This window comes from Syngnathus scovelli, chromosome 3 (assembly GCF_024217435.2).
Source record: "Syngnathus scovelli strain Florida chromosome 3, RoL_Ssco_1.2, whole genome shotgun sequence".
In the NCBI taxonomy this organism is placed as follows: domain Eukaryota; kingdom Metazoa; phylum Chordata; class Actinopteri; order Syngnathiformes; family Syngnathidae; genus Syngnathus; species Syngnathus scovelli.
The window spans coordinates 19,821,563-19,847,051 of record NC_090849.1 but is presented as its reverse complement, the minus strand read 5'-3'; the positions used below and the strand labels follow the sequence as shown (position 1 = coordinate 19,847,051).

At 42.1% G+C, this 25,489-nt stretch overlaps 2 protein-coding genes across 2 annotated transcripts; one reads left to right on the top strand and one right to left on the bottom strand.

Moving 5' to 3' along the window:
• Positions 1 to 1,094: 1,094 nt before the first annotated feature.
• Positions 1,095 to 9,951, top strand: LOC125993766 (LHFPL tetraspan subfamily member 2a protein). The gene is made up of 3 exons (XM_049762636.1): positions 1,095 to 1,281; positions 6,950 to 7,514; positions 7,589 to 9,951. Exons 2-3 carry the CDS (start codon positions 7,118 to 7,120, stop codon positions 7,843 to 7,845), a joined length of 654 nt encoding a protein of 217 aa, XP_049618593.1. The 5' UTR covers positions 1,095 to 1,281; positions 6,950 to 7,117; the 3' UTR covers positions 7,846 to 9,951.
• On the bottom strand, positions 8,878 to 14,411 carry LOC125993764 (secretory carrier-associated membrane protein 1). Its single transcript, XM_049762632.2, has 9 exons — positions 14,172 to 14,411; positions 12,960 to 13,040; positions 12,675 to 12,785; positions 12,338 to 12,446; positions 11,775 to 11,903; positions 11,534 to 11,693; positions 11,136 to 11,237; positions 10,939 to 11,056; positions 8,878 to 10,844 (listed from the first exon to the last, which is right to left on the bottom strand). The coding sequence occupies exons 1-9, from the start codon at positions 14,226 to 14,228 to the stop codon at positions 10,683 to 10,685; spliced, it is 1,029 nt and encodes a 342-aa protein (XP_049618589.1). The 5' UTR covers positions 14,229 to 14,411; the 3' UTR covers positions 8,878 to 10,682.
• Positions 14,412 to 25,489: the final 11,078 nt, after the last annotated feature.

Sequence of the window (25,489 nt, the reverse complement as noted above, 5' to 3'; positions counted from 1 at the left end):
GAGTCACGCCGTTGATGCCGCAATCTTTTGTGAATGCTTTGTTGACATTAATGGAAGACGCCGCTTACATAAATAAAAACTTTGTAAGCGAATGGTAGAAATATGTGTGTGTGGTCCAACTTTGTGCTTAGTGTTCGATGACCATATACAGTAAGGACATGTCTACTGTGTCTGTGTGTGGAATACAGTTGAGACATATCTAGATATTTTATTTGCAAGGCTGTCACAATGCTGTATTTCACTATTTTTATTGGGCAAATTCACAATAAAAGAATGCTCAGATTCTTTGCTATATACTTTCATGACATACAGTATGAGTGACAAGTTCATCTAGCAGTCTCTCTCTCTCTGTCTCTCTCTCTCTTTCTTTCCCCAATGTACAGCTTCTCAAGAAACTCTAACATAATTTATGTACGTATAATTGAAGGCCAAGTCGATAAACACATGTTTATCTCTCAGCACCATCCACCGCAAATGGCATCACGGCGCAGCAGAACTTCCTCCCTCTATTATTATTATTTTTTTTAACCAGCAAAGTTATGTTTCCCACTGAGTCTTCTTCACCCATGTCCACACACTCGCACACCTCACACAGAGTTCTCAGGAAGCAAAATATGTGTTGTTGGAGAAAGAGGAAGCCTTAAAAGATGACCAAATTACATAAAGGGGTGGATGTCCACGTATTTTGCATGTTGTTTGTGGTGATGAAGGGGAACGGAAATATACAGAAGCTGATGTTAAAGTATGTGGTTTTGTGCATCCTATCAGTAAAAGTGCGCACGTAAAAGTGCACGTTCTCTGTGTGATGACGTGCGAAAACCCACATATGTGTATCTTTTAGATCCCCCCCCCTTTGAGAAAAAAAAACCCCAAAAGTTAAATGCATTGTTTTGAGCATTCATAAGTGCCAACTTTATTTATAAAGCACTTAAAAATGTAGTTTGACCTCATTATAAATATATAAAACAATAAAGCGGAAATATTAAATATTATGGAAATACAGAAACAACATTTAATAATTGTTTTTGACTTGAGGGAGGGGGCTGACGTCATCACATAGAAGGAGGAGGAGGAAGGAGGAAAAGGAGGAGGCGCGGCACTTCCCCTAAGAAGAGAAGAGAGACTTGAGTGAATGAAGCTTGACTCCCACCGGGAGACGTTTCTCCTAGCCAAAACAACACAACGTCTCCTTTTTTGTGCACGTTTTTCTTTTTAACTTTTTTTTTTTTTTTGCAACGCTCGCGTGGAGAAGGGCTTCTCGTGTGCTTTTGCCTTCAACAGGTATGGAAGCATGATTGTATCTCTGTTCAAGTAGCGTTTGTTTAGATTTAGTTAGGGAAAAGCTCAAAGGTGGAACGACTTTTATTGCATTGACAAGCCCTTTTCCAACTGTACTGTATCCCAAAGGTAGGGTCTAAATAGAAGTGGAAAAAGTAGCTGCCATCAAATCATTGTGGTATTTTCTATTGTGCAAGATGGCAGGTATCATGAATGGAAAAAAAGTGATTTCATTATTTATGACATGTATGTTGCGTGAGCATGTGCATGAGGTCTTCTTTTTTTTTTTTTTACTCTGGCAGTGGTTCTCAAACCAAAATGACTAACATTACAATAGAGTAGTAGGCCAAGGTGTTTATTAAAAATCGTATAAAAAGCATATTTAATATTCTCAAAAAGCCACTGTAAATTATGTACTTTGAAAAACACTTTTTTTCAAATGTAGGACGATTGCGATTCAATTCAAATGTATGACATGTAAAAGTTAAATCAAAGTTATAGCTAAATAGGCGAGTTGCGCCGTTGTGGGAGTGGTTACACCCAACTTGAATCATACCAGTCATAGTGGTTTGCTGTTTACGAAAATGGCGCCCTAATTTTTTTTAGACTGCACAATCAATTAATCGTCTTAAAGAGCTGATGAACTTCTCGTCAATTTTTTTTTAGCTAATTCTATGTCTTAAGAGCGATATAAATAAATCTGATGTGACTTAAAACAAAAAAAACCATAAGATTGAAAGAAAATCAAAACACCTGTTGATCACTGGACTTTCCATGAACTAACGTCGGTGATGTCCAAAGGCAAATGAAAATGTTGGTTAAATTCCAAGCTGGATTCCCTCAAGTGCTTTAGACTTGCGGAGGTTCCACTTTTCAACTCAAATTGAAGTTTTGCATGTTGCCCTTCAAAGCTCCTTAAGCCTGTTTTTATTTGATTTTCCTTCACACATTTGTGCATGGCACACCAGCTACAGGTGGCCCCCTCCTCCTTTTCTCTCCTTTTCCTTTTCTACCAGTTCCATGTCCTTGACGGCCGCTTACCAGCGCCACCCAATGAGCCGTGCTTGTTGCAAAGGAAAGCGCTACTACATCCCAAAACGAAACAAAACCAGGAAAGCGCTTTGTGTTTGTTCTTGCTTAGTTCAAGTGCAAGCTACTATTTCCAAATGACTACATTAGGAAATCCCCTCTCACTCTCACAAGCTTAATTTCGGTTTTGTGTTAGGTAGTTAGTTGTGTTTGTAGTTTTGGAAGTGTGTGAATCAAAACTATTTTCTATTTTTTTTTTTTTTTTTAGAAAGACCAGGCTGGGTCATTCCTGCCTTTGTGTTTGAGAAATGTGAGGGTCACTGAGTGGGCTTTGTTTGTGACAAAGTGTGAGGGTGGGGGGGCACTGCCAAGTCCCCGCTAGCATCGAGGGGGCCGACCCGCTGCACCCGGTGAAAAGGTTAAAGGTTGCGGCGCCTCATCTTTGAGGATGAAGGAGAGCATTCTGGGCCCGCGGTGGTGTGTCTAAGACTGTGTCTCAGAGCGGCCTTTGTTGGGCTGAGAGTGGCACCAGATCAGGAGCCTCGCTTTAATTCACACACCCGCATGTGCATTCTAATGATGTGTGGGAATGTCTTTTCAAATGACCTTACACACCGACACAGAAATTCCCGACCAATCTGAGAACTGGTCTGAGAACAGGCAGGACGATTAAATGCTCTTCAAGCAGATGATAGAAGGTTTGGTTAATGTCTACGTCCATCTGTTGCCATTCAGTCATCGGATGTACACACTAAGAGTGTAAAATCTCAATTTTAATGTGTTTGGTGGTGCGCTGTAAGATTTTTTTCCAACAAATTTATACACCCTGAAAGAATCGCTGTTATCAAACGCTGCAAAAGTTTAACGACATAATTTAGCTAGTCATGAGTGGAAAAGTGCAACGGTGTTATTCTGAACTCACAGTCTAGCCAAAATCGGAGCGGCTTGCTTCAAGGCACATTTTATGGCATACTGTGGCTAGCACAAATTGTTTTACTTGGTTGTGCAATTTCACACTTAACTGATAGGCAAGCGCCTCAGAGAGTTTGTTTGTAGACAAGCAGTGAATATGTCAGTTCTCTGTATGGCAGTGTGACATTTGTCATGCTTGCCTTAAATGTCTTGAATGATAATGCAAGAGAACCTCAAAAGGCTAGACATCATAAACCACCTATTGTCTTCTTCACAATATGTTCCATGCGCTCCCCTAGTCAAAATATTATTCCGATTTATTATTATTATTATTATTATATGATTGTGTTTATGGAATATGAATTAAGATGCAAAGTCCACTTGTTTTTATCCATCTCACTGAAAATGACATCAGTCAACCAGGGCTGTGATTCTGACCAATCACGGCTCACCTGAGTTTGATCATGTGACGTTCGTGATTGTTACCTGAGCCCTGAGCAACACTTTTTTTCCGACTAATCTGCAGCCATGTTTAATTGTTTTTTGCAGTGTATAGATAATATATGCCTGAGTATTGCTACATTTTTGGTTTACATGTGTTGCTGCACCATTTGTGTTAAGTTTGGTAACTACTGTGATATGTTGATACTCTTCCACAACTAACCAAAAGTGATCGGAGTACCTTTAGATACACTAATGAAGTCAACATTTGAGATTGTTTAGGTTGCTCAGTGGCATTTGAAACCTGCCATTTGGTCCACATGTACGGTTAGTTATGTTTTATATCAGAAGAGAGTTTACTTTCCCTTGCTTGTGCTTTGGTTGATTTTGTAAAGATGATCTGTGATGACTGTTCCTTATTGAGTTATCACTGCAGGGCATAGGTGTCCTTTTCCTCCTAATGTTGCAGCTTGTCTGCTGCCCCGCCGTGCCAAAACACGTCGTCTCATTCGGGCCCAAAGAATGTAGTCGTTGCTCTTACAGCTAATAGGAAACCGATTCACAAACAGAGCTCACATTGTATTGTTGTGTTTGATTCGGCTGACCTCTCTCGTATATCAACGATAAGGAAAAGACTGCAAACATTTGGAGAGATTAGTAGGGATGTCTCCTGATTTGAAGAAAAGCAGAACAAATAACATGAAATGCTGTTCTTGATGGAAAGAATGTTTTTTTTTTGAAGAGATCTCGTTATAAAAACTGAAATCTCTTGCTCTGCTGCTTTTCAAAGTCTCTAGACGTTTCTAATGTCACCACAAAAAGTTAATTGCTCGTTACAACACCAAAACCAATCCTTCAAGGCAGCTTCAACAGACAGAGAAGTCGAGTGACATGATTCAATTAAAATGGATTCAAATATAAGAAAACTTGAAGGAACATTTTTTTGCCTTGAAGCTTTTCAGTGCTCAATTTCAAGAATTTTGCCTTTTACCCTAGCGCTCAAAATTTTAAGGTCAGTCTGACCTCATAACTGGCTACGACCATGATGAACTTGGCAGCGTAGTGTCCATTTAACAACTATTTTCTGGAAGTAAATTGCCTGTTGTGCAACAAACCGCACGATGTTTCAAATTACACATTTTTTTAAAAACAAAGAGGAAACGACTCCTGGTGTCTTGTTTGAGTAGCTGTGTGTCAGTGATGTAAGATGGTGGGTGACGCAGTCTCTGGTGTGGTTTTGGTTTGTGGCTATTGGGCCCAGATGGAGGACGGGTGGCGGCATAGTGACCAGCTTTGCTTTGAGCACGCCTCTTTTCTAAAAGTGGACAAACATTTTGGTATTTCACCATCACTAAAATCATTTTTACAAGGTTAGGCGAAGCAGCGTAATTCTCTATTTTTTCCCAAGAGGGTTAGGGTATTATTTTTTATTATTATTTATTAATTTGAATTAATTTTAGGGTTAGGTTATTTTTTTGTAATTATTTTTTATTATTTATTAATTTGAATTGATTTTAAATCTTGGCATCCATGGCTCAGCAGAACACCCGTGTCCTGAAACATTGCTAATCTGCAGTGATATTAGTCGCTCTTTGCGGAGGATAAAGAATACATGCTCCACTGTTTCTCTTTGAGTATCTGGTTTTTAGCTACACCGATGCTATACCTATCTATGGACTGTTGTCAGCTTTATACAGAACTACAGGAAAATATGATCCTGTTGTTGTAGAGTCCACCAGAGCAGGTTTGTTTCTCAAAGGAATGTTCATGTTGGACCGCTGACTGCCGCCTGCCGTGAGGGCGTCGGAGGCCTTCGGAGCACGTGTGTGATCTTGTGCGTTCCAGTCGAGACTTGCGTCTCTGCGGGAGTGTGAGAACGTCCCGCAATCCATCTCGAAGGGTATCAAGTGTTTTTATCGTCGGGGGAAAGATGGTGCGTTCGCACACTCAGCAAAAATACAACTCTAGCGATGTGCTGGAATGATGATGATAGGAATGTCGAACTGCTACTTAAAGGTGTGTTTAAGTTTCATCCAGCTGTCCAAAGTGGCAAAGCTGCTCATTTGCGGTCACGGTAGTCTTTCAGTACGATATTTATAAGCACCTCGGAAACATTTGTGGCTTCATCCACTAGGGTGGCTAAAACAAAAGTCAAAGCAAGCAAACAAACAAAAGTAAACAAGTCGTGAAGGCAAACCCTGCTGTTTAGGCGGGACGCATAGGCCCGACTGCCCGGCCGGCCGGCCTCCGTGTTGTCATCAAGTATTGAGTTGATTGCTACTGTGTTGAACCACACACTATGACAAAGTCCGCCAAGGCTTGTTAGAACCAGAATAGAAGATGGAATGGCTTCAAACATCTGCACAACCTTGACAACCTTAGCTTGGGAGATAATCACTATGCAAAATGTGCATACAAAAAAAACAAATACTAAACTTTAGTTTGTCATACTTGCTCCAGAGATGTTGTCATGCCCGCAGTTTTCTTATGTTACGGTCAGGCTCAGATAAACGTGAGAAGATTCTTCATGTTGTGGCTTTGAAATGTCAGCTATGCTTTTCCTTCATATGTCTGTGATAATATCAGAAAAATGCAAAACATCAATAGTGGCATCCAACCAACCTACACGAAAGTCAGTTCGTCAGATTACAGCAACAAAACCAACAAAATGTAAGTCTGTGGACTGCCTATCTAAACACACACATACATATATATGTGTGTGTGTGTATACACAGTATAAATAAAGCCGACCAAATTAAATCCATTTCAAAATCATTCGACTACATTACAACGTTGATTTGAATTTGATTAATTGTTCACACCAACTTGTGAACAACAAAGGGCGTTTTTTATTTTATTTTTTATAGAGATAAGATCATGAAATGTTCCCAATAAAATCTCGCCCGATTGCAAATCGAATTCTGAATTACCGTTAACCTTAATGTCCTGTGTCGACTTGCTTCTTGTGACTGATGTCACGCCGGGTGGAATGCCGGGTGGGGGGGCCCGAAACCGCCCAACTCCGGCTATTGATGATATCAAGTCAACGAAAGTGTGTGAGTAATACGACGGTGCTGGTTTACGCGCGAACGTGATTCATCAAGTTAGCGGACATCTGGAAGTGCTGCTCGCCAAGTTTGTGGGAATATCGTGCCCCATTCAGAGTCTCGTATGAAAATGTCGCCGGTTTCAAACACAAGAAAAAAACGGATGAATCACAGAGGTCCTGGAATGCGCTTGTTTACATCTGTGACTCCCACTCGACTTAACCTCTGTGCTCTTTTTGTAGGTGTGAGTTCCTGAAAGCGCCATGGAGGAGGGAAGCTGCTTTGGTTCATTATAGAGTTGATCTCCGCTTTGAGGACAATACAAATACAACATATACATTTCCAGGAAAAGAACATCACAGTCAGGAACTGTACAAGAGCTCACCCAGTTTGATTCCAAGAGCGCAACCATGTGCCATGTGATTGTAACGTGTCGCTCCATGCTCTGGACGCTGCTCAGTATCGTCACGGCCTTCGCCGAGCTCATCGCTTTCATGAGCCCCGATTGGCTGTTGGGATTCCCTCGCTCCGATTCCGACGTGAACTCGAGCGAGTATCGGCCCTCTCTGGGTCTCTACGCCCGCTGCCTGCGCCTCGACACCCGGGGACGAGGGGTGAGCTGCGGGCCGTACGCTGGCTCCTTCGCCGAGGTGGCCAGCGGCTTCTGGCAGGCGGCCATGTTGTTTCTGGCCGTGGGGATATTGGTGCTCACGGTGGTAGCCTGCGTGTCCATCTTCAGTATGTGCTTCCAAAGCATCCTTGGGAAAAGCATCTTCAACATCTGCGGTCTGATGCAGGCCATTGCAGGTAGGTGAGGAATGGAGCAAGATCTTCTGCCCCCACACTCGACTGACCTCCCTCCCCCTGTGTCCTCCCTCCAGGGCTCTTGCTCCTGGTGGGCCTCATGCTCTACCCCGCCGGCTGGGGCTCCGAGAAGGTCATTAGCTACTGCGGCGCCGAGGCTTCCCCCTTCAGGCCGGCTCTGTGCTCCCTCGGCTGGGCCTTTTACACGGCCATCGGGGGAACCCTGGCGACCTTTGTGTGCGCCGTTTTGTCGGCGCAGGCTGAGATCGCCACCTCCGGCGACAAGGTGCAGGAGGAGATAGATGAGGGCAAGAGTCTCATCTGCGTGCTGTGACATCGCAGTCGTCCCGACGGAAGGGAGCATGGACTCGTTGAGATTAGGTTCTGGAGGTGATGTATTATTTTTTTTAAATAGTTGTTTTGCTACCTTAATTAGCCCTGGTTAAGTTGAGAAAAAGACTTTTGCGCATTTGCTGGCAAAGTGCATACCACTGAATCAGCACAATCGAACAGAAGCAATACAAGAAACCAGTCAACCCAAGGTAACTACTTTTCATCCAATTTATCCCCCAAAAATATATGACGTATCTCACAAAATTCAGAGCAACAGGCTGTCTTTTGAACAATATTAGACGTGAAGAGTGATTTTTCGCCCCCTAGTGGTAATCATAATGAAATAAACAGAAAAGTCCACAAATGTTTGAGGATTTTCACTCGGGTCGCTTGCCAATTGCCAACACACGAAATGTGAACACAAATCTAAACTGTGAAGTGTGTGTGCGACTAATAATGTTTTAGATAAAACTGTAATTAATGTGAATATTAATATTGTGGTTGTATTTACAGTGGTTGCATTATCTTAATGGATTTTAATTGGATCCCATTATGCAGGTGTACCTAATGTAGTGGCTGCAGAATAAACAGATTGAACAATAAATACAGACCGCTAAAGAATAAACAATAGCTGTCCTCTAAAATGGATTACATCATTGTACAAGTAATCTTCTTTCAAACTATAAACATGAGAAGTGTTAATGTGGGATTTTTTTTCTGAGAGTGAGCAGATGAGTGGGACATTATGAGTCAATGGGATGTTTTTGTTACGTTAACAAAAGTATTATTGTTTTGGCAAATGAATTGGTAATGTTAGTGTGGAGAAATACCGTTTGTATGCTTTTCAACACGTGTATTCTTGATGGAAATTGATATATTGAGATTAAAGTATGATTGTGTGTTTAAAAAAAATTGACCGGTTTGCATTGGAATACATTTTTGTAAATATTGTTTAGATTTCTGTAATGGGCCAACCCAAAAAAAAACCTCTTTGCAGTCAGTGTGCAGCTTGTATAATTAAATCCACAGATGGTCTCTTTCAAATCTTTATTCCATGTTAATACCATAAATATACAAAACTGAAAACTATTTCACATGCGACAAAGGCCAGACAAGAGTGCATTGATTTTTTTTCTTTTTCTTTTTAACGCGACTCCTAATGGGGGCATCAAATCATCATCTTTACAGAATGTACAAGTATGGTATTCCTCTTAAATTAGTTGACACACTTGATTCGGTGAAGTAACATGGTCACGGGTCTAAAACACTTTTTTTTTTCTTTCATTTGTTTTCTTCACATTCTTCAAGTGTAGACCGTCTTGCACAACACAACTTCCATTGTTTGTGAAGTGACATGTCAAAAACCGATAAAAAAAAAAATGAAATGGACATTTGGTAGAGTTCTCACAGCTTTTGAGGACATACAGTAGAATATCACTTGAGGGATTTGTCTTATTTCATCAGTCATATGTTGAACACGAGCACACCGTCCAATTGATCATGTCAAACCATAAAGAACATAATTTATGCCATAAATAAGAACAACTAACAGAAATGCGCGTTCCCCAAACAATTCAAAACAAAATAAATACTGTACCGCAGTTAGCTTCAGCTTATTAATGTCAACTTTCAACACTTTAGCTAGAACACAAGATCCAGTTCAACATTTGCAACAATAACAGTTCAGTCATTCACCCTATGGCATGCCCCCCCCCCCCAATTAATGTGAGAGAGGCGGCAAAGTACAACACAAATCCAGTAGTCTGTACAACTTTTAAACACAGCCACTTTTCCAACCACTGGTCAGAAATGCTCTGATTTGATTTACCCGATCTGTAAATTATGTTTCGACTGCAATTGATGTATGTTTGTTTATCTATCTATGCCAGTGAGAGGAAGAACAATTGAATGGTTTTACTCGATGGCAGAAGCTGCAATTAACTCGTGCACATCATTGTTGCCATTCTGCCAAGCTAATAATAGCTTTGTGTTCAACTACAAAGGGCCAGATTTCATTTCACACAGTCAATTTGTGAGAGGACGTCATCATTTCATTATACTGGATACATACTTCGTTCGGTGCTAGGTTGTAAAAGTTCCCCCCCCCCCCCCAAAAAAAAAAAAAAATCTGTATGTGCCTTGGCTCAACAAAGGTTGTCTGCGGGTTAATGTGCATCATTCAATCCATGCCAATTATTTAACACTGACAGTTTTGTTTAAGTACATTTATACCATTTCATCTGTTTCTCCAGATGGGTCACATGACTCGTATGCCCCCTCTCCCCTCCCTTTTAGGTCGGCCTGTTTGCTGAGTGAAGTGCGAGTTTTCTTTATTCGAAGGAACCCAAAAATAGCAGTAGGCCACGTCCAGATTGATAGCAGCTTTAGATTTTTTTTTTTTTTTTTTAACGCGTGACAAGCTACAAAGAAATGATGTCCCACGCACGCAAGCACACACGCACGCCATTTGAGTCGTCCCTTTTACAAGGTGTCCATCAAACAGCCAATGGACATGCAGCTCATCTCTAGAGACACAACGCTAATGAATTAGCAACCTCGTTGAACTTGCACGCGTCATGTCGTCACTCAGCGTGGCTGCGGAGTTATGGACACGTTCAGTCAAACAGAAGGTGAACAAGGGGTTATTTTTAGGTATGGGCTTGTAAATCCCACTAAATGAAGCGGAGGTGACTCATTCGGGGCCCGGCTAGCACACCGGCAGGGTAAGTCATGAGGTTAGATTTGGAGTGAAGACATTTTTTGAAGACATTAGCAAATCGGGGGGTGATTGAGCAGAGACAGATTTGTGCATGTGTGTGTGCATGTGAGAAAATGTGTCTATGGATGAGGCTTGAAGGTCCCACGGGCGGCGTTGGAAGCAGCGTTAGCCGCAGCGTTGGCCGCTGCCGTCTGGACCGTCTTGTTGGACATGACGCCGGTGGCGAACTCCTGCTGAGCCTTCTCGAAGCTGGCACCGGTGGTCCGATACAGTGCGTGTACCTGTCAAGATGCTTGGAATTAGTTTTGAATAACAAGAGACGGACGGCGCTCGATTTATTGATGAATTCTTGAGTCTGCGGGAGGAGTCTGTCACCTTTTTAAACATGATGAGTGAACCCACGGAGAGTGTGGTGAAGAGTGCCGCGATGAGCAACATGATGATGCCCACCGGGATGCTCGTGTTCAGGCCCATTAGAGCTGTGATCCAGCCACTGCAAAACAAACAACAACCACGACCTGAGATGTGTCCCAACGTGGAGGACGCGCTGAAGAGCCATTAAACTCGCTCACCATGTACCCCAGCCGGTGATGCCGATTGTTTGTAGTACGTGAACTCCAAACTGGCAGATGTAGACAAAGAAGAAGACAAAGAAGCGGAAGGAACTGTCGCTCCTGTGGTAGAAATAGAGACGCTTCAGCTGATGGAGTTGAAGCAACGACAGTTTCATCATTACAATGAAAGGACAGAATTAGGTCGGTGAATGGTCATTATGCTGTGCCCCACTTTGGCCACCTGGGGGCAGTATAAGATGTATAATTACATGGCCGCCAGCACGGCATAAATAGCTCAGCTTGTCTCAGCTCCACGCAGAGGATAAATAGGACTGAATACTTTTCCACGGCATTTCCCCATTGTGTCACTTGGGAACAAGAGTGAAAGCAAGAAAGAAAAACAAGACCTCGCCCACCTGAAAGCCCCATACAGCGGTCTGTACCAGCAGACAAAGGAGCAAGGCGTAAAGAGCAGAAACCACAACATGGCCAGGCCGAAGTCGACGCCGTGGTTTGGGTCCACGCAGAACCAGGCCAAGCAGCCAAACATGTTGACAAACAGAGTGCCAGCGTGGACTGGTGGAATTGCAACAGTAAGATGGAGAATCAGCTCAAGCGAGAATATAGCCGCTCTTTCTTCGAGACGGATTTGCTTACACATCCAGAGGTTGTACATGATCTTCACCGTCTTCTGAAACTCGATGGGAATGTCCACAGCGATGTCGTGGTAGAAACACGGACCCACTGGGAACTTCTCAGGCAAAGGAGGCCAGTTGTTCTTACGACCTGCCAAAACATGGACATTGCTTAAAGTCAGGGGTGAGCAGTCCAAAACTGTACTTAAACAAGAGTTACTTTGCAACAATATGACTCAAATGAAATGTATAAAAGTAGCCACTTTCCAGGTGAACTTAATTTGACCTTCTCTCATCTTTTGAATGTCCCAGTACTTTTTGCACAATTTACTCTTCTCTTTTTCATAACAGGTGTTTGACTTTTGACTGCACCAATACACTTCCAAGGCTGTCCACCTCGATGCCTTTCTGTGACACTTCCAGCATACAGAAAATGTGTTGGTCAAAATTGAGCATTGGCAGAGTCAAGCAAACGAGCACGAGCTCAGCTGGCTTCTTAAGCTTGTTTTTCTCGAATGCCGACAATCTAATCAAACTCAAAAGGTTTTAGTGACAGGGCGCTGATGGATGGTCGGACTTACTGACCCGCTCCTCCGTGAGACTGCAGCTCTCTCTCCCTGCGGTCCAGCTCGGCCGCTTTCCTCTCCAACTCTTCCTGCCTTCTCAGCAAATCAGCCTGAGCACGTGCCTGGTCCTACGACATCCACCAAGGAAATAACCGAGATTTGCAATCAGGTGAGCTTGTATTGTTGTTCTGAATTAAAAAACATGTTTGCCTTCTCCAAAATTGATTCGACAGGACTTCTTGTGGAAGAAAGTACGAGTCGTGTTGCTATTTTGTTACAGATGAAGAAAAAAAGGGCCAAAAAAAAAAAAAAAATCAAATTGTTGCAGAGAAAGAAGATAAAAAGCAATATCGCACCTGTGTTTGTTGCTGCGAGTAAGCCGGGGGCTCTTCTGTGGGCTTCATGATGGCAGGTTGTGTGTTCTGCGACGGTGCCGGAGCAGACTTGGGGGCATTTCCAGGGGCAGCCTGGAAAACCAGCAGTAATTAAAGTAATTAGGCCGCAGTCCCGTTTTATCAATTTAGCCCCCGGGGACTGAGGAATTTGGGAGAGATAAGCTTGAAACATTTCAAATGAGGTCCCACACAAACACGAACAGTTATAATGTTTCAATGCAAAATGAAATCAGACGTTCAGCTGACCGTTCTGGCATCTGTGAAGGGGTTGTATTCTTCTAGACCGCCGGGAGGGGTAGAACGGGTCACCTGTGTCACCGAAGGATCCTGAAACAGAGGATAGCACTTATTGGATTTTAGATTTCAATCACTGGACGTCGTTCGTGTAGTACAGTACAAATTGTGAATAAACTAAAAGAAACACTTTTTTTTTAATTCAATCAAATAAATAAACAATCTGACACCAACATTACAATTAAATTCAATCCAAACTGTAATTAGAAGACAAATGTACGAGACTGTTACTTTTACACTATTGGGCTGCACTCTGCAAATTGAGTTAACGAGTGGTGATCGTCTGTGGGAGGTCTGTTACCTTTTTAAACATGATGAGTGAACTAGATAGACTAAACATGTTTACAAGTTTACCTATAAGCCAAATGCAACCAAAATGGAAGCCCGTTCCTGTGCTCTCACCAGCCAATCACAAACCAATTTCCTGTCCAATCCCAAGTCACCCGAACTTAAAAGCTTGTGGCCTCAATCACGTTTCTTTTAGTTAGTTGAGTGGGAGGGTTGTCGTCGTTGAACAGGTAAGAACGCAGCATAATTTCACTTGATGTCTGAAAAGCAATGCTTAACTGCAGTTGATCATTTTGGGACTGTATTGTGACGGTAGTCGGTGTTATTAGTTCATAAAGGTAATGGCAAACACATCTGGGATGAAGCACGATCGCAACCCAAACATTTCATTTGCAACTTCGAATCCGGGAACATTCAGCACTGTCGGCAAGTACACAATATCTTAAAATCGCATAGCGTCCAAGCTAACAGATTCATACTGACGTGAGCTAATCTGGCGGTGTTTAAACACGACTGTCAACTACGAGACAATAAATTGTCGTCGTCTTGCATTGATTTGAAGGCCTGGAATTGTATTAAATGCGTCTAATGCTTTCTGTGGGCAGGCGATTGTGCTACTTAGCCATATACCGACCAGGGAAAACCTATAGCTAGCTTTACAGTCAGCTAACTGGGAACGCCGTGTTATAATAATTTCTTTTTACCACAACTGGTTTCATTCATACGCAAGAGTAGTAAGTCCTCTTCTTCAAATAAGTAGTAAGTTAAGTGATTAATACGTAGCTGATCGTGTTAGTTAGCGATGTAGCAAGGGACTGAAGCGTTTAGCCTGACAGTTAGCATGCTAGCAACTGTGCACTGTAGTTAGTTAGTTACCTGAAACGGATTGTTGAAGTCCGGGTCCGCGAACGGGTTGCTGTCAAAGTCGGACATTTTACAGCCTTTCAGAGAACTCTTTCCGGTTATTTGCCAGGCAGTAGTCGGTCCTTCGCTTTTTGCTTCCCCTCACTGCCGCCTGCGGTCTTTTCCGCCGCCGTCCGCTGATGTAGGACCCTCCGTTCGTTGCTAGCCCCGTTAGCACAAAACAAAACCAGGGAAAGGAAAGGAGACGCACGGTTGGGGTGTGACGTCATACATTCAGCACCACGGACAGCTTGGCGTCACGACGCCCAGTAAAGCTATTAAAGCTGGTTTATTTGTGTTTCATTTCAAAAGCGCCCTGGGTCTATAGTTTTTCTAAGTTGGCATTTCAGTTATTGTATTGTGTATGAGGTCGCTTTTGTAATATGTAAGGGATTTATTTATCATTACAGTATCTACAATTTAGCTGTGCAGCTGTATGCCATATGAATTATGCGTCGGAATTGTAGGTAATTCCGGTTTGAAGTTCCGATAACTTGGTCAATAAATGTAAATTTTCTAGGCAGTTTTTTTCATACACGTGTCGTGTATTTAAGAAAATGGGTTTTCAATGATATTAACTAACACTTTCAATTACAGTGGAAAGCTGACTTTCAGCTTTGCTGTATATGAATGGCTCCGAGTTGGGTAAGTAGACATTTGTATTCTTCTAAGTTCTTCACTACGTATATTTTTACGTTTGATACAAATCTGAAAGTAAGTGACCCTCCCACTCCCAAGAGGTTTGTAATTGCCTACAGATTCCACAAGATGGTGGCAAATGACTACTTTTGTCTAAATGAAGCGCTTCAACTCACTTCAATATTTTTTTTTTTCCTTGGCACCAAGATGCCACCGGGCGGCACCAAAGCAATACGGTGTCTGTGTCGGCCTTGACTCCAACATTGCAAATAGATGAGTTTCTAACAAATTGAATGTTCCCAAAATAAATCAATGAATGCCACGAGTATGTGGGTTTTAACATAATTCAGTTGTATGAATGGCAACAGTTTATGTACTGAATGTTTTGGAGCGATTCACTTTTGCATTTAACACCATTCTTTATCTCTGTCTCATTAAGTTCGATATTGTTTGAGTTGTCAGAACATGGTACTAATTGGGGTACACACATTTTAAATCTTACTACTACCTACCTACAATTTGTACATGATGTTTCGGCCTGTACTAGTATATCACCATTATTTAAATGCCGGGCTTGTAGAAGTACGGTGCAGCTAGGTGCCCGTATGTAGCTCCTATTGCACTACAGTCAATCGATTATGCCCGCTGTACAGTATTTTTACCTCCTGTAGGTCAAATACGACAGCCATCTTCCTCCATGTGATAGTAATGAGGACGTTAATGGTGATGGTGCTAATGATCATGAGGATGATTAGCAATGGAAGCATCTGCTGTGTCGATGATCTCCGCTGCCAATGAGGATGATCATTTTCATAATATCTATCATGATGGCTTGTTTCTCGTAAAAATCACAGCGTATGAATTATTTTGGCCCACTCCACAGTGAAAGTAGCGCAGCCAGTTGTACGAGACACCCGAGGTTCTCGTAACAGCCACTAGGGGGCGCTACTATGCCGTCAGTAGCCGCCTCGCTGTCTCTTTTGGCAGAATCTTTTTTTCTCATTTGCCTCCAATTTATTTTCATTCAAACGAAGGGTGACCATGTGAAGAGCATCAGATGAGTTGACAGCCTGTAAATGTGATTTAAACATTTAAGCACCATTTACCCAGATTAAGTTTCAATTGGAGAACAAATGCTATTAGGTGGAAATCTTACGGTATGCTGTAAACGACAGCGCTTAAAATATTCCCAATTTTATTGTTTTAATCTTATTGGCCATATTTGAACAAAAGGCACTTGTACCTCTTTGCTTTTATTGAAGGCTCATGTCCGGTATACATTTAGCGTATTTGCAACTTTGACTCTTAACTATTCCGTCTGCTTTATTCACTCAATACTTATTTTATACAGAACCCAGTGATGGACTAAACACAGGCTTGTGTTTGCAGTTCACCTTCTGTGTGAGCGCACGCACGCGCATGCACACACACACACACACATGCACACACGCACACACACACTCACGCAAAGTGAGCATCAGTTCCTCCTCTAATCTCGTATTAATGGACCCAATCACAGACTCTATGAATAATCAATGGTCAGTGGTCTGCAACCGCAGTGCTTAGACCTTGAGTAAAACTGAATTTTCCTAATCAGATGCGCACACACCTTGAGGCCCTAATAAGCACTCTAATGGTTTAGAATCTGTCGCATGGTTTGTTTGCTGCACAATGTGAAAGATAAACACGCCGCCGCGGCTGTGACTGCCCCGTCTTTGCGCATGTACTCTACATGTGCACCTCGGGGGGAAAGATGGGGAAAATGTCCGCCCTCGTCCTCCTATCCTCCGTCTCTAATACTGCGCTCCACGTGTGTGTATATGTGGGTGTGTGTGGAAACAACCACTTTGGCTAATAGCTGCTACATTAGTCTCCTAACCAGCTGGTCATGGCCATTTAGAAATGTTCATTAGGTCGCCGACCAGAGTGGATAGGTGCGATAGTTCACTCTCGGCTGTCGACTGTAGAGAGACGGACACGGGCAGACTGAGAGGCAGAGGGAAAGTCATTCACCCGCCAACTTGACGACCAAGTGTTAAAAGCCGTGGATGCAATTATCCCCAGATTGCCCTGAATTAGAACCTGGCGTATAATTACATCTCATTAATGTCTATGAGTGTTATTTTAGAGTTCTGAAAGGTTGGATAAGCAGGACTTGCTATTATGGCTTATTAATGCCGCAACATCTGGCGCCATTCTGGCAATATTCTGATGAGTGAATGGGATGGTATTGCAGTATTTAAATGTTATCGTCATGAGGTGCAATCACTCATTCGATATTTAAGAATGCACATCACCGAAATATATTTAAATAATTATTGGCATTATATTGCATTAAAACCAGATATAAGATAACCTGAATGCAAACTAAAGATTACTTTGGTGATAATCAATTTTAGAGAGCATTTCTTTTCATCCAAAAATTGACCAAATGTGCACTCAGCTGGAAAACTTGCACTTTTGTTTAACTCTTATTATTTTTTCATGAATTGAAGTAAAACATTTAGCAAAAAATGGTTCTATAAATTTTTGTTTACAAATTATAAAAAAAAAAAAACATTTGGTGACCTAATGACCTTTTGCTAAAACGGAATATAATGGTATCATTTGATTTACCCGCACCAACACGGTACCAAAACGAAATGTGGTCATCTTAAAGGAGAAGTCAAGTCAAAATTTTCAAAAGTTCTAAGAGTTCACTTTTTGTATCTCACCTGAGACCCGAGCAACTGTGATGTCATTTCCTGTTAACAAGTGGCAAAATGGTCGCCACCTGAGATGGATAAAAACGGAAGGATAATTTATATTGCACAAATGCAATATTCATCAGAACTCAGTGGAAAAAGATTCTTGTAAACAAAATTTGGATTATGCTTCCCCTTAAAGACATTCATTTGTGCCACCTTTAAAATCTTTGTCACTCTAAGCCTGATACAGTACAGTGCTAACAATCCCAATATAATATTATATGCATTATCATCATAAAGTAATAATAAAAAAAGGCTACATTGATTTCAATATTAATTCAACAAGCCTCAGACAACTGTGTCATGTGACTACATGTTAGCAGTGACGGCAATCTGGCTATAGAGAGCAAAACTGAAAATAAGAAACATGTAAACCTTTTGTTATGTTAAGGTAAGCTAAAAATAAAAAATATATATCCTATTCATATTTTGGAGTGTGGACATAAGTTCTGTGTGAATATGTAAACATGTTTGTTCTGATGACCAGTCAGATTACATTACACAAAATGCCCTTCGACAGAGGAGGAGGGGGGGGGGGGAGAGAAAAAAACCCGATTGATTCTCCATTTCCATATTAATGAGCAGATTTGTTAAGAGCTTGGAGGAGAAGGAGAAAATAACAGGGTCTTCATAGGGCACGACATTTATAAATAAAGCTGATGCAGAGAAAAATGGAAATTAAACCCTTTAGTTTAATAAATTTGAGGCGTCCGCGGCAAGCGAGCGATTTGCATTTCCATTTGTGGCCGAATAATGAGAGCGTAGGCAGGCAGGCAGGCAGGCAGGGCCATGATGAGGCGGCGAGCTCTGCTTTTGGCTCTGCAACTGTCAGGCAATCACTCCGCTGTGCAGGCCCTCCACGTCAATGTCATTAGCTCAGGCCTGACAACTCTGCTGCTCAGCTCTCTTAACATTATTTGCCCCTATCGTCCACTTTGAATGCGGAACGACTTTGCGTGCAAAAAAAAAAAAAATCAAGTGCCTTCACATTCTGTATTTTTGCAAACTTAACCGCCTGCCCTTGAATATTCAACAGAGTCTCCAATGTGCTGGTGTTACTTGAAAAATGATCTTTTGTTGTCGTACCTGTCAGAGTGACACACAAACACACGCACACACACGCCCGCGCCATCACTGATTGAATTTATTGGGGAATGGATGTTGACTTGGACCACTCCAAGTAGGCTAGATTGTTGTTGTTCACGGATTGACAGAAAGACCCGCAGCGGCTGATTGAAAGTGCCTTTTAGCTTGCTCTCACTGTATATTTGATTTGGCAAAATGGAAGGGGGAGTCCAGTCTTTTCCCAGGATACAAACACAAGTCTGCCTTTGCGAGCCGCATGTTTTGTGTTTGCGTGTCCCGGCCCGCGTCGCTAAATGCTGCATAAATTGTGCCCCTTTCAGGTATTAATTGAATAATGCAAGCACTCCTCCCGTCAACCAGCGAGCGCCACTGAGTGCCGCACTTTCTCGGCGTCCCCGCCTGTGACTTGACAAGATTTATCTGTGTTGTTCCAGCCAATGCGTGCCATTTGTTCCAAATGTTGGCCATAAACATGCAAAGAGCAGAAGTGTGCACTCGTAAAATAAGGTCCTCAATGGCTGTTTTACAGCCCAAAGGGACTGCCCTGGGGGTAGGAGGGGGGGGGTCAGCATATCAAATCATGTGGCAACTCTTGCTGAGCCAACAGCGTGTTTTAAGTTCTCCTCCAAGCAGCGACGTGATGAAAAGGAACAATGGACGCTATAAAAGAGGAACACGCCACACGGGAGATGTACAGCATTGTGTTAAATATGCGTAATATATATTATTTTCCACTTCTCTTTTAAAATGGGACACGTCTCATTCGGTCGCTCGCCTTATGTCTGCTTCCAAACTTTAAAAGGATATTTAGCTTGACACATTCAAAAACCTCTCGTATCAAAAACGGTATAACCCTTTCTAATGTAAAATGCTGTTAAGACACCTCTTGTGTAAAGAATAAAATCAGTCGCCCTGTAATGAGCCTAATTCAAATATCCTTTTGTTTCCGCGTGGACATTTTGGTTCCTCGAGTTGTCCACGTTGTGTATGGACGAGGCTCAATTGCGCGTCCGTAAATTGATTTGCTGATTTAGCACCTCTCTCATTTTCCACAGAGTAATATTAGTCTTACCTACTGCCATCTGTTTTTATTATCCGGGTAAATATGTTTGTCTCAGGATATCAATAATCATAAAGAAAGCCATGACTCACTCCCCTGGAATACTATTTGTGTGCCTGTCGCCAAATTCTCATCCCAGCTCGTGCCAACAAATATTCGACATATTTCTCCAATTGGTGGAAACATTATCAAGCGCAGTATCTCGAAATGCGTGCGCTGACACACACACACACACACACACCTCGGCTGCTGTGTCTGATGCCTTGACTGAGTGTGTGTTCTCCTATTACAGACAGTAATTACCGTCAGTCACCCTGTGTGTCCATAACAAGGCGGCATAATGCCCTAATCAAGCCTGGATTAATCCAACCCTCCCTCTAATCACTCTAAAAGTGATTTATATTGTTTTTCCTGTTCTGAACAAATGAAATCTGTAGCCCAAATTAATACTGGCTTTTCATCACCGGGAAGTTAAAAAGCCAGTAAGCGTCACATTCTTGTCATTAAGGCCACATCTGAGACGACGACGGCGATACGTGCACATACACCCGCGTGGTAAAATTTTAACCAAAATATACAGCGGAATGGAATATTCCATTAAAGTGGCACTTTAATAACCATCAGTCCTCTGCTGAGAAAGGCTTTCAGACAAAGAAAATGAGGGTCATCAGGAGAATAACTGCAATTTTATCGCAGCCGTTTCCTCCAACAGTCGATTTGATTTAATAATTCAAATAAGAAAAACAGTGGCTGATGAATTACATTTCTGCAATTACCTGCTGTACTTTCCAGATGTAAATTAAAAGCGCCATGAGTATATTTGCGAGGGTTGATGTCTTTTGCCAACGTTGCTGCAGCATAATGGAGCTTTTTCTTTCGCCATCGATCAATTATTTGAAATCAAAAAAACAAAACGTACAATATCATTCCACGCAATTCATTTGTCAAATTGTATCTGCCACAATCTTGCAATTTCTTGGTCTCGGGGTTTCATTTAAGATAGCGAGCCTTCTATTTTTGCTCCCGTGCCTCCTGCTTTGTTCCATTGCCATTGTTAAACAAATCAATTCCAACACCGACTCACTTCCCACTGTTTTTCATTACGAAGAAGGAAGGCTGGACACGAATTGTAACGGAGCCCTGAAATTTCCTGCGCGCTATTCAGTTTGTGCTCGGAATACAAACCGACTCACAAGACGCGTACTTAACAAATGCAAATTGTGAGCCAATCTGCCGACGCTCTCCGGGCTCTCCAGTTTCCATATTCATTTCCGTCCCACCCCGCTGTTCTCCAACTCCAAGAACAATCCGGGGGTTAAGCTGACAGGAAAAGAAAATGGAGATCTGACCGTGTCCACCGTCCCTCCTTTCACTTCCCCTCAGTCTTTCTCGCTCACCTGCGTTGCCCTCTCCTTCCTCACCCCCCCCCCCCCCCCCCCCACCACCCTGTTCTCCCTTCAGTCCTCGCTCCCCTGTTCTCTTCATGCTGCGTAATTCTCATCTTACACACTCTGTTGCTCTGCACTATGAATAATGCATGGTGTGTGAGAAATCCTCAATCTCATGCTTGGCTCCCAGCGAGCATTACGGAGCTTGCATCTCTATTACAGAGATGGAGAAACGGCCAGAGAGCTAGAGCACATATTGCTTTGTTTTCTTGCATTTAAGCTCCAATCTGGCTCGGCTTAAATGTGTATGAATCACATAAAGATGCGCTCATTTGGCCATTAATTGGCATACATAGCGAATTTTTCTCCAATTTCATCATTTGAAAGTGCGCCTCACACCTAAATCGGTGATCGGCACAGTATAAGTAGGGGGTCTTTAACATTTTCATGGTCAAAACGATTTGCGGCCACACTTTTATTTTGAAGCTACATTTTACAGATGGAATATGTAAATATGGAATAGTATTAATCCAAAAATCCTCTGCGCATTCCGACTCCTCCGATTGGTGAAAGATTAGATCACAGGTGTCAAACTCAAGGCCTTGGGGTATTTTATAATGATTGGCGAAATCCTTGTACTTCCAAAATCTTTACTTTTCAGGAAAAATGACATGTTTACTCAACTATTAACTAATTCAGCGCCATTGACGGTTATAGACGTTTCATGATATTAACTGGGTTGGCAGTTAACTGCATTGTCAAAAAGATCATCACTTTTAATTGGTCCATGATTTGTAAAAATTACACCCTCGTGTGGAGTGACCATCGGCAATGTATAGATTTATTTATTTAAAAATAAATTACTATATATTACTGTCAATTTAAACAGGATTTTCTATTGTATAATTGAACGACATTTTCATTTATTCCACAAATGTACACCTCAAACAGAGACATATCTTTGCTTTGTGTTAGTTATTATCGTAATTCACATCATAATTGGGTTCAATCCCAATATCGTAATATCCGGCCTGCTTTACAAATCTTTGATTCTTATGGCGGTAAAAAGTATCCATGGATTCATTACATCCCAGTGCAAATCTTTACACATTTATGTCTAGCGCATTTATGCCCCTTACATGCCACTAATGCGAATAATGCTCTCACATCAATCAGATATAACTGACATAATCTTTAGTCATGTGGAACAAATAGAATGTCACATTTACGAGTATAAAGCAGTTGTAGAGACAGGGGTGCGCCACTTTGGCCATCTTTTTGCTTCATCTATTTCGCTAGCAAACACCAGTCATCAAATTACCGCTTCAGCTAATCCGATTGAGTGAAAAGTTTGGAGAATTTGCTTGTCAAATGTACAAATGTGACGCATATGCACGGTGTGCGAATGTCTGAAAGCGTGAGCGATGCCACATAGACTCAAGTTTTATGGGGTGTGTACACGCTATAAAAGCAGTGAAGAGTTAAAGTGCTTTTCTAGCACGCTCAAAGCCATGTGTCAGCAGCAGACCACTAAATCCACACAATTCCCCTGAACGCGTTCCCTTCCTCTGATAGTCCATCATGGCTCCGTTTCAGGTGGCTGGGCCGCCGTGGCTGACGGGGCCGAGTCCTTGAGGAGATCATGCGTCTGTAGAAAGTACAGGACAAGCACTGATGTTGGAGCTTTGGAATGATTCTCCCGCTGCTGTATTTTTTTTTTCCCCCTCCTCTTTCTTTCTGGTCTGTTTGGTCCAAATGTCTCTATAATAGCGGTCCACGGCGTCACACGCCCTGATTGGAATGCCTTGAGTCATTACGTTGACGAGATATCCTCCATTGTGTCTCCACCTTTAAATGACCCGCCTCGTTAGCTCCCCACAAGATGGTTGTTGTCATTGTTTCTTATTTAGCTAAAAGCTGGCATAGCTCTGGATATAGAACCAGGTCAAGGACCCCGTAACATACTTTTTTACAAACATTTGCTATCATTCCTTAAGTAAAATAAGCACTACAACTATGTGAAAATAACTGAATTAATCAAATTTGGAAGGACCATCATATTTGGTTATAAAGAAAAAAAAAAGTGATTCGAGTTCAATCTCAGCCCCTGTCTCATGCTGCTGGAACCAGAAATATTCTTGTAGTTGAGGCAGCAAAGCCCTCAAGCTCCTTTCTGTCTTTCGCCTCCCTTTTTTTTTTGGGATGGGGGGGTGAGGAAGCCCAGATGAATCACACTAACGACCCGCGCTCCGTGCAGCCACGCTTCTCTGAAATTAATACCCAAGCAATGAAGATATAGGGCAAATAGGTGAGAATAGGGAGCTTGGTATTCACTCTTGGGTGCTACGTGCTCAGGCGCAGGCACACACACACACATCCATGCGCTTACAGATCATGCACACAGACCCTGACAGGCAGGCTATTATCCCCCAGCCCGGGCTCCCGTAATTGGCTATCTCTTTTTACAAATGTGGCTCCGCCTGACTCGCATATCAGCCCCTGTCTCATCAACCATGTAGGGGTCACGGTGTCCATGCTTGTGTGCATGTGTGTGTGTGTTGTGTGCCTTTGTGCGTGCACCTATACGTGGAAGGGTCACCTGTGTGTCCATCACTTGCGTGTCTCTGCTTCACATGCTAATTTATGCGCGGAGCTAAAAGAGCCAGTGGATCCTAAGTGTGACCGAGGCTGGCTGCTCTTTAACAGCTCCTGAGTATTTTGCCCATTAGTCTGCTAATAGCATCCAGACTATTCCAACAACGCTTAGCTGATGATGAAATATTAGCTTAGCTCAGATTGTCATTAGTGTAGGCTTGCCATGAGGTCACATTCGACTTGTGTCTGACATGCAAGTGAATTTTAACCTATTTTCATTTTAAATAAGGATGAATAATACTATGTGTATAATGCAGTCTAGTCATCATTTCTGAATTTAAAGCGACCGTCAAGTGACATTATTGAATTATTAAATGGGTGACAAATGATAAAAACGAGGAATTCAGAAAAGTTTTGGTCGGTCTCGAAAGCCAGTTTGTTATCCAGAATAATTCGTAAATATTTATTTTGGCTGACTATTTCTACTACTAGTTGGATTTCGATAGAAATCAAACTGCATGACAAGCTGCATTTAAAGTTTTTACTTAAATCAACATACTGTCTTGTTCTCCCGTTAAATGTCCCACTGAGAACGAGTTGGTACTAAACAAATTGAGCCTCCAGCTTTTACTGCATTGTAATGGAATTTACAAAATAACTCAGTTCATACAATCAATAAAATTCCCCTCGATGACTGACCAAATTGTGCAATCAATAATCCTTCAGTATTGTGTTCTCTTTGGAGTCTCAAACCCAAGTGAAAATTTTATCAAAAAAGAAAAACTACTTAGCGACCATACTGTGAGACCGATTATACACGATGTTGTCAAGGAAACAGCAGACTTTCGTTTTGTATGCTGCAAGATACCATTCATGCCAAGCCTCAGTTGAAATGCTAACTGCATCAAAGAGGGGAAAAGTCTTTGAAGAAAAATCTGACTTTTCAATGGAGTTTTACTTTAAAAGCGTAGTCCCAGAGGTCATTGTGTAATTACTTTACCACCAGGAGAGGCTCTGGGTCTGGAATTATATCGCAGCTAATGGGGTTGATTTAAACTTATATTTGAGAAGGCAACTGCTTGCCTATCACACTCTTGCGCCTTGTTAATCCTTAACCAATGAATTAACCCTTATTACCAGTGTCGGAATACAGATGAGCGATCTGGCTCCGAATCTTTTCTCCTCCGAGCCCGCTTGTTCCCTCTATCTGGCCTTGTGTGATGGGGACGTTTGGGGTCAGGGATTCTGTCCCGCTAGTTCCTCCTGCATTCAGATTATTCTGACCCGAGAGCAGCCTAATCAGCTGACCAGTAAATTACTTTAGACTCCCCCTCCCTGCCCCCGTCTCTACCCAAGCTTCCTCTTAGCGTGTGGATTTTAGATCTGACGAGACAATGTTTCCAAGTGCAATATATTGGTTTAGAAATATAGACGAGTAAAAACTGTCAAATTACTGAACGCATCAGTCCGTCCAAGCATCGCTTCCAGTTTTTAGAATGAAAAAAAAAAAAACATACTGCACATTTTCTCCGAGGTTTTTGAAATGTGAAAAATTCTTTATCAGCAGTTGTTGATTTAGATCTACAAAGTACAATCAAATATTGCGTCTACTTGCTTATGTGTGTCGAACATAGTGGCCCTCCCGTGCGAGTGATTTTTTTTTTTCTGCTTAATTCTTATTCCACAAACACAATAATGATTGAGTACCATGTTTATTGCAGCGCTTCCATAAGCAAAATATATTACTGCCTTTTTTTTTTTTTTTTAATCCCACCA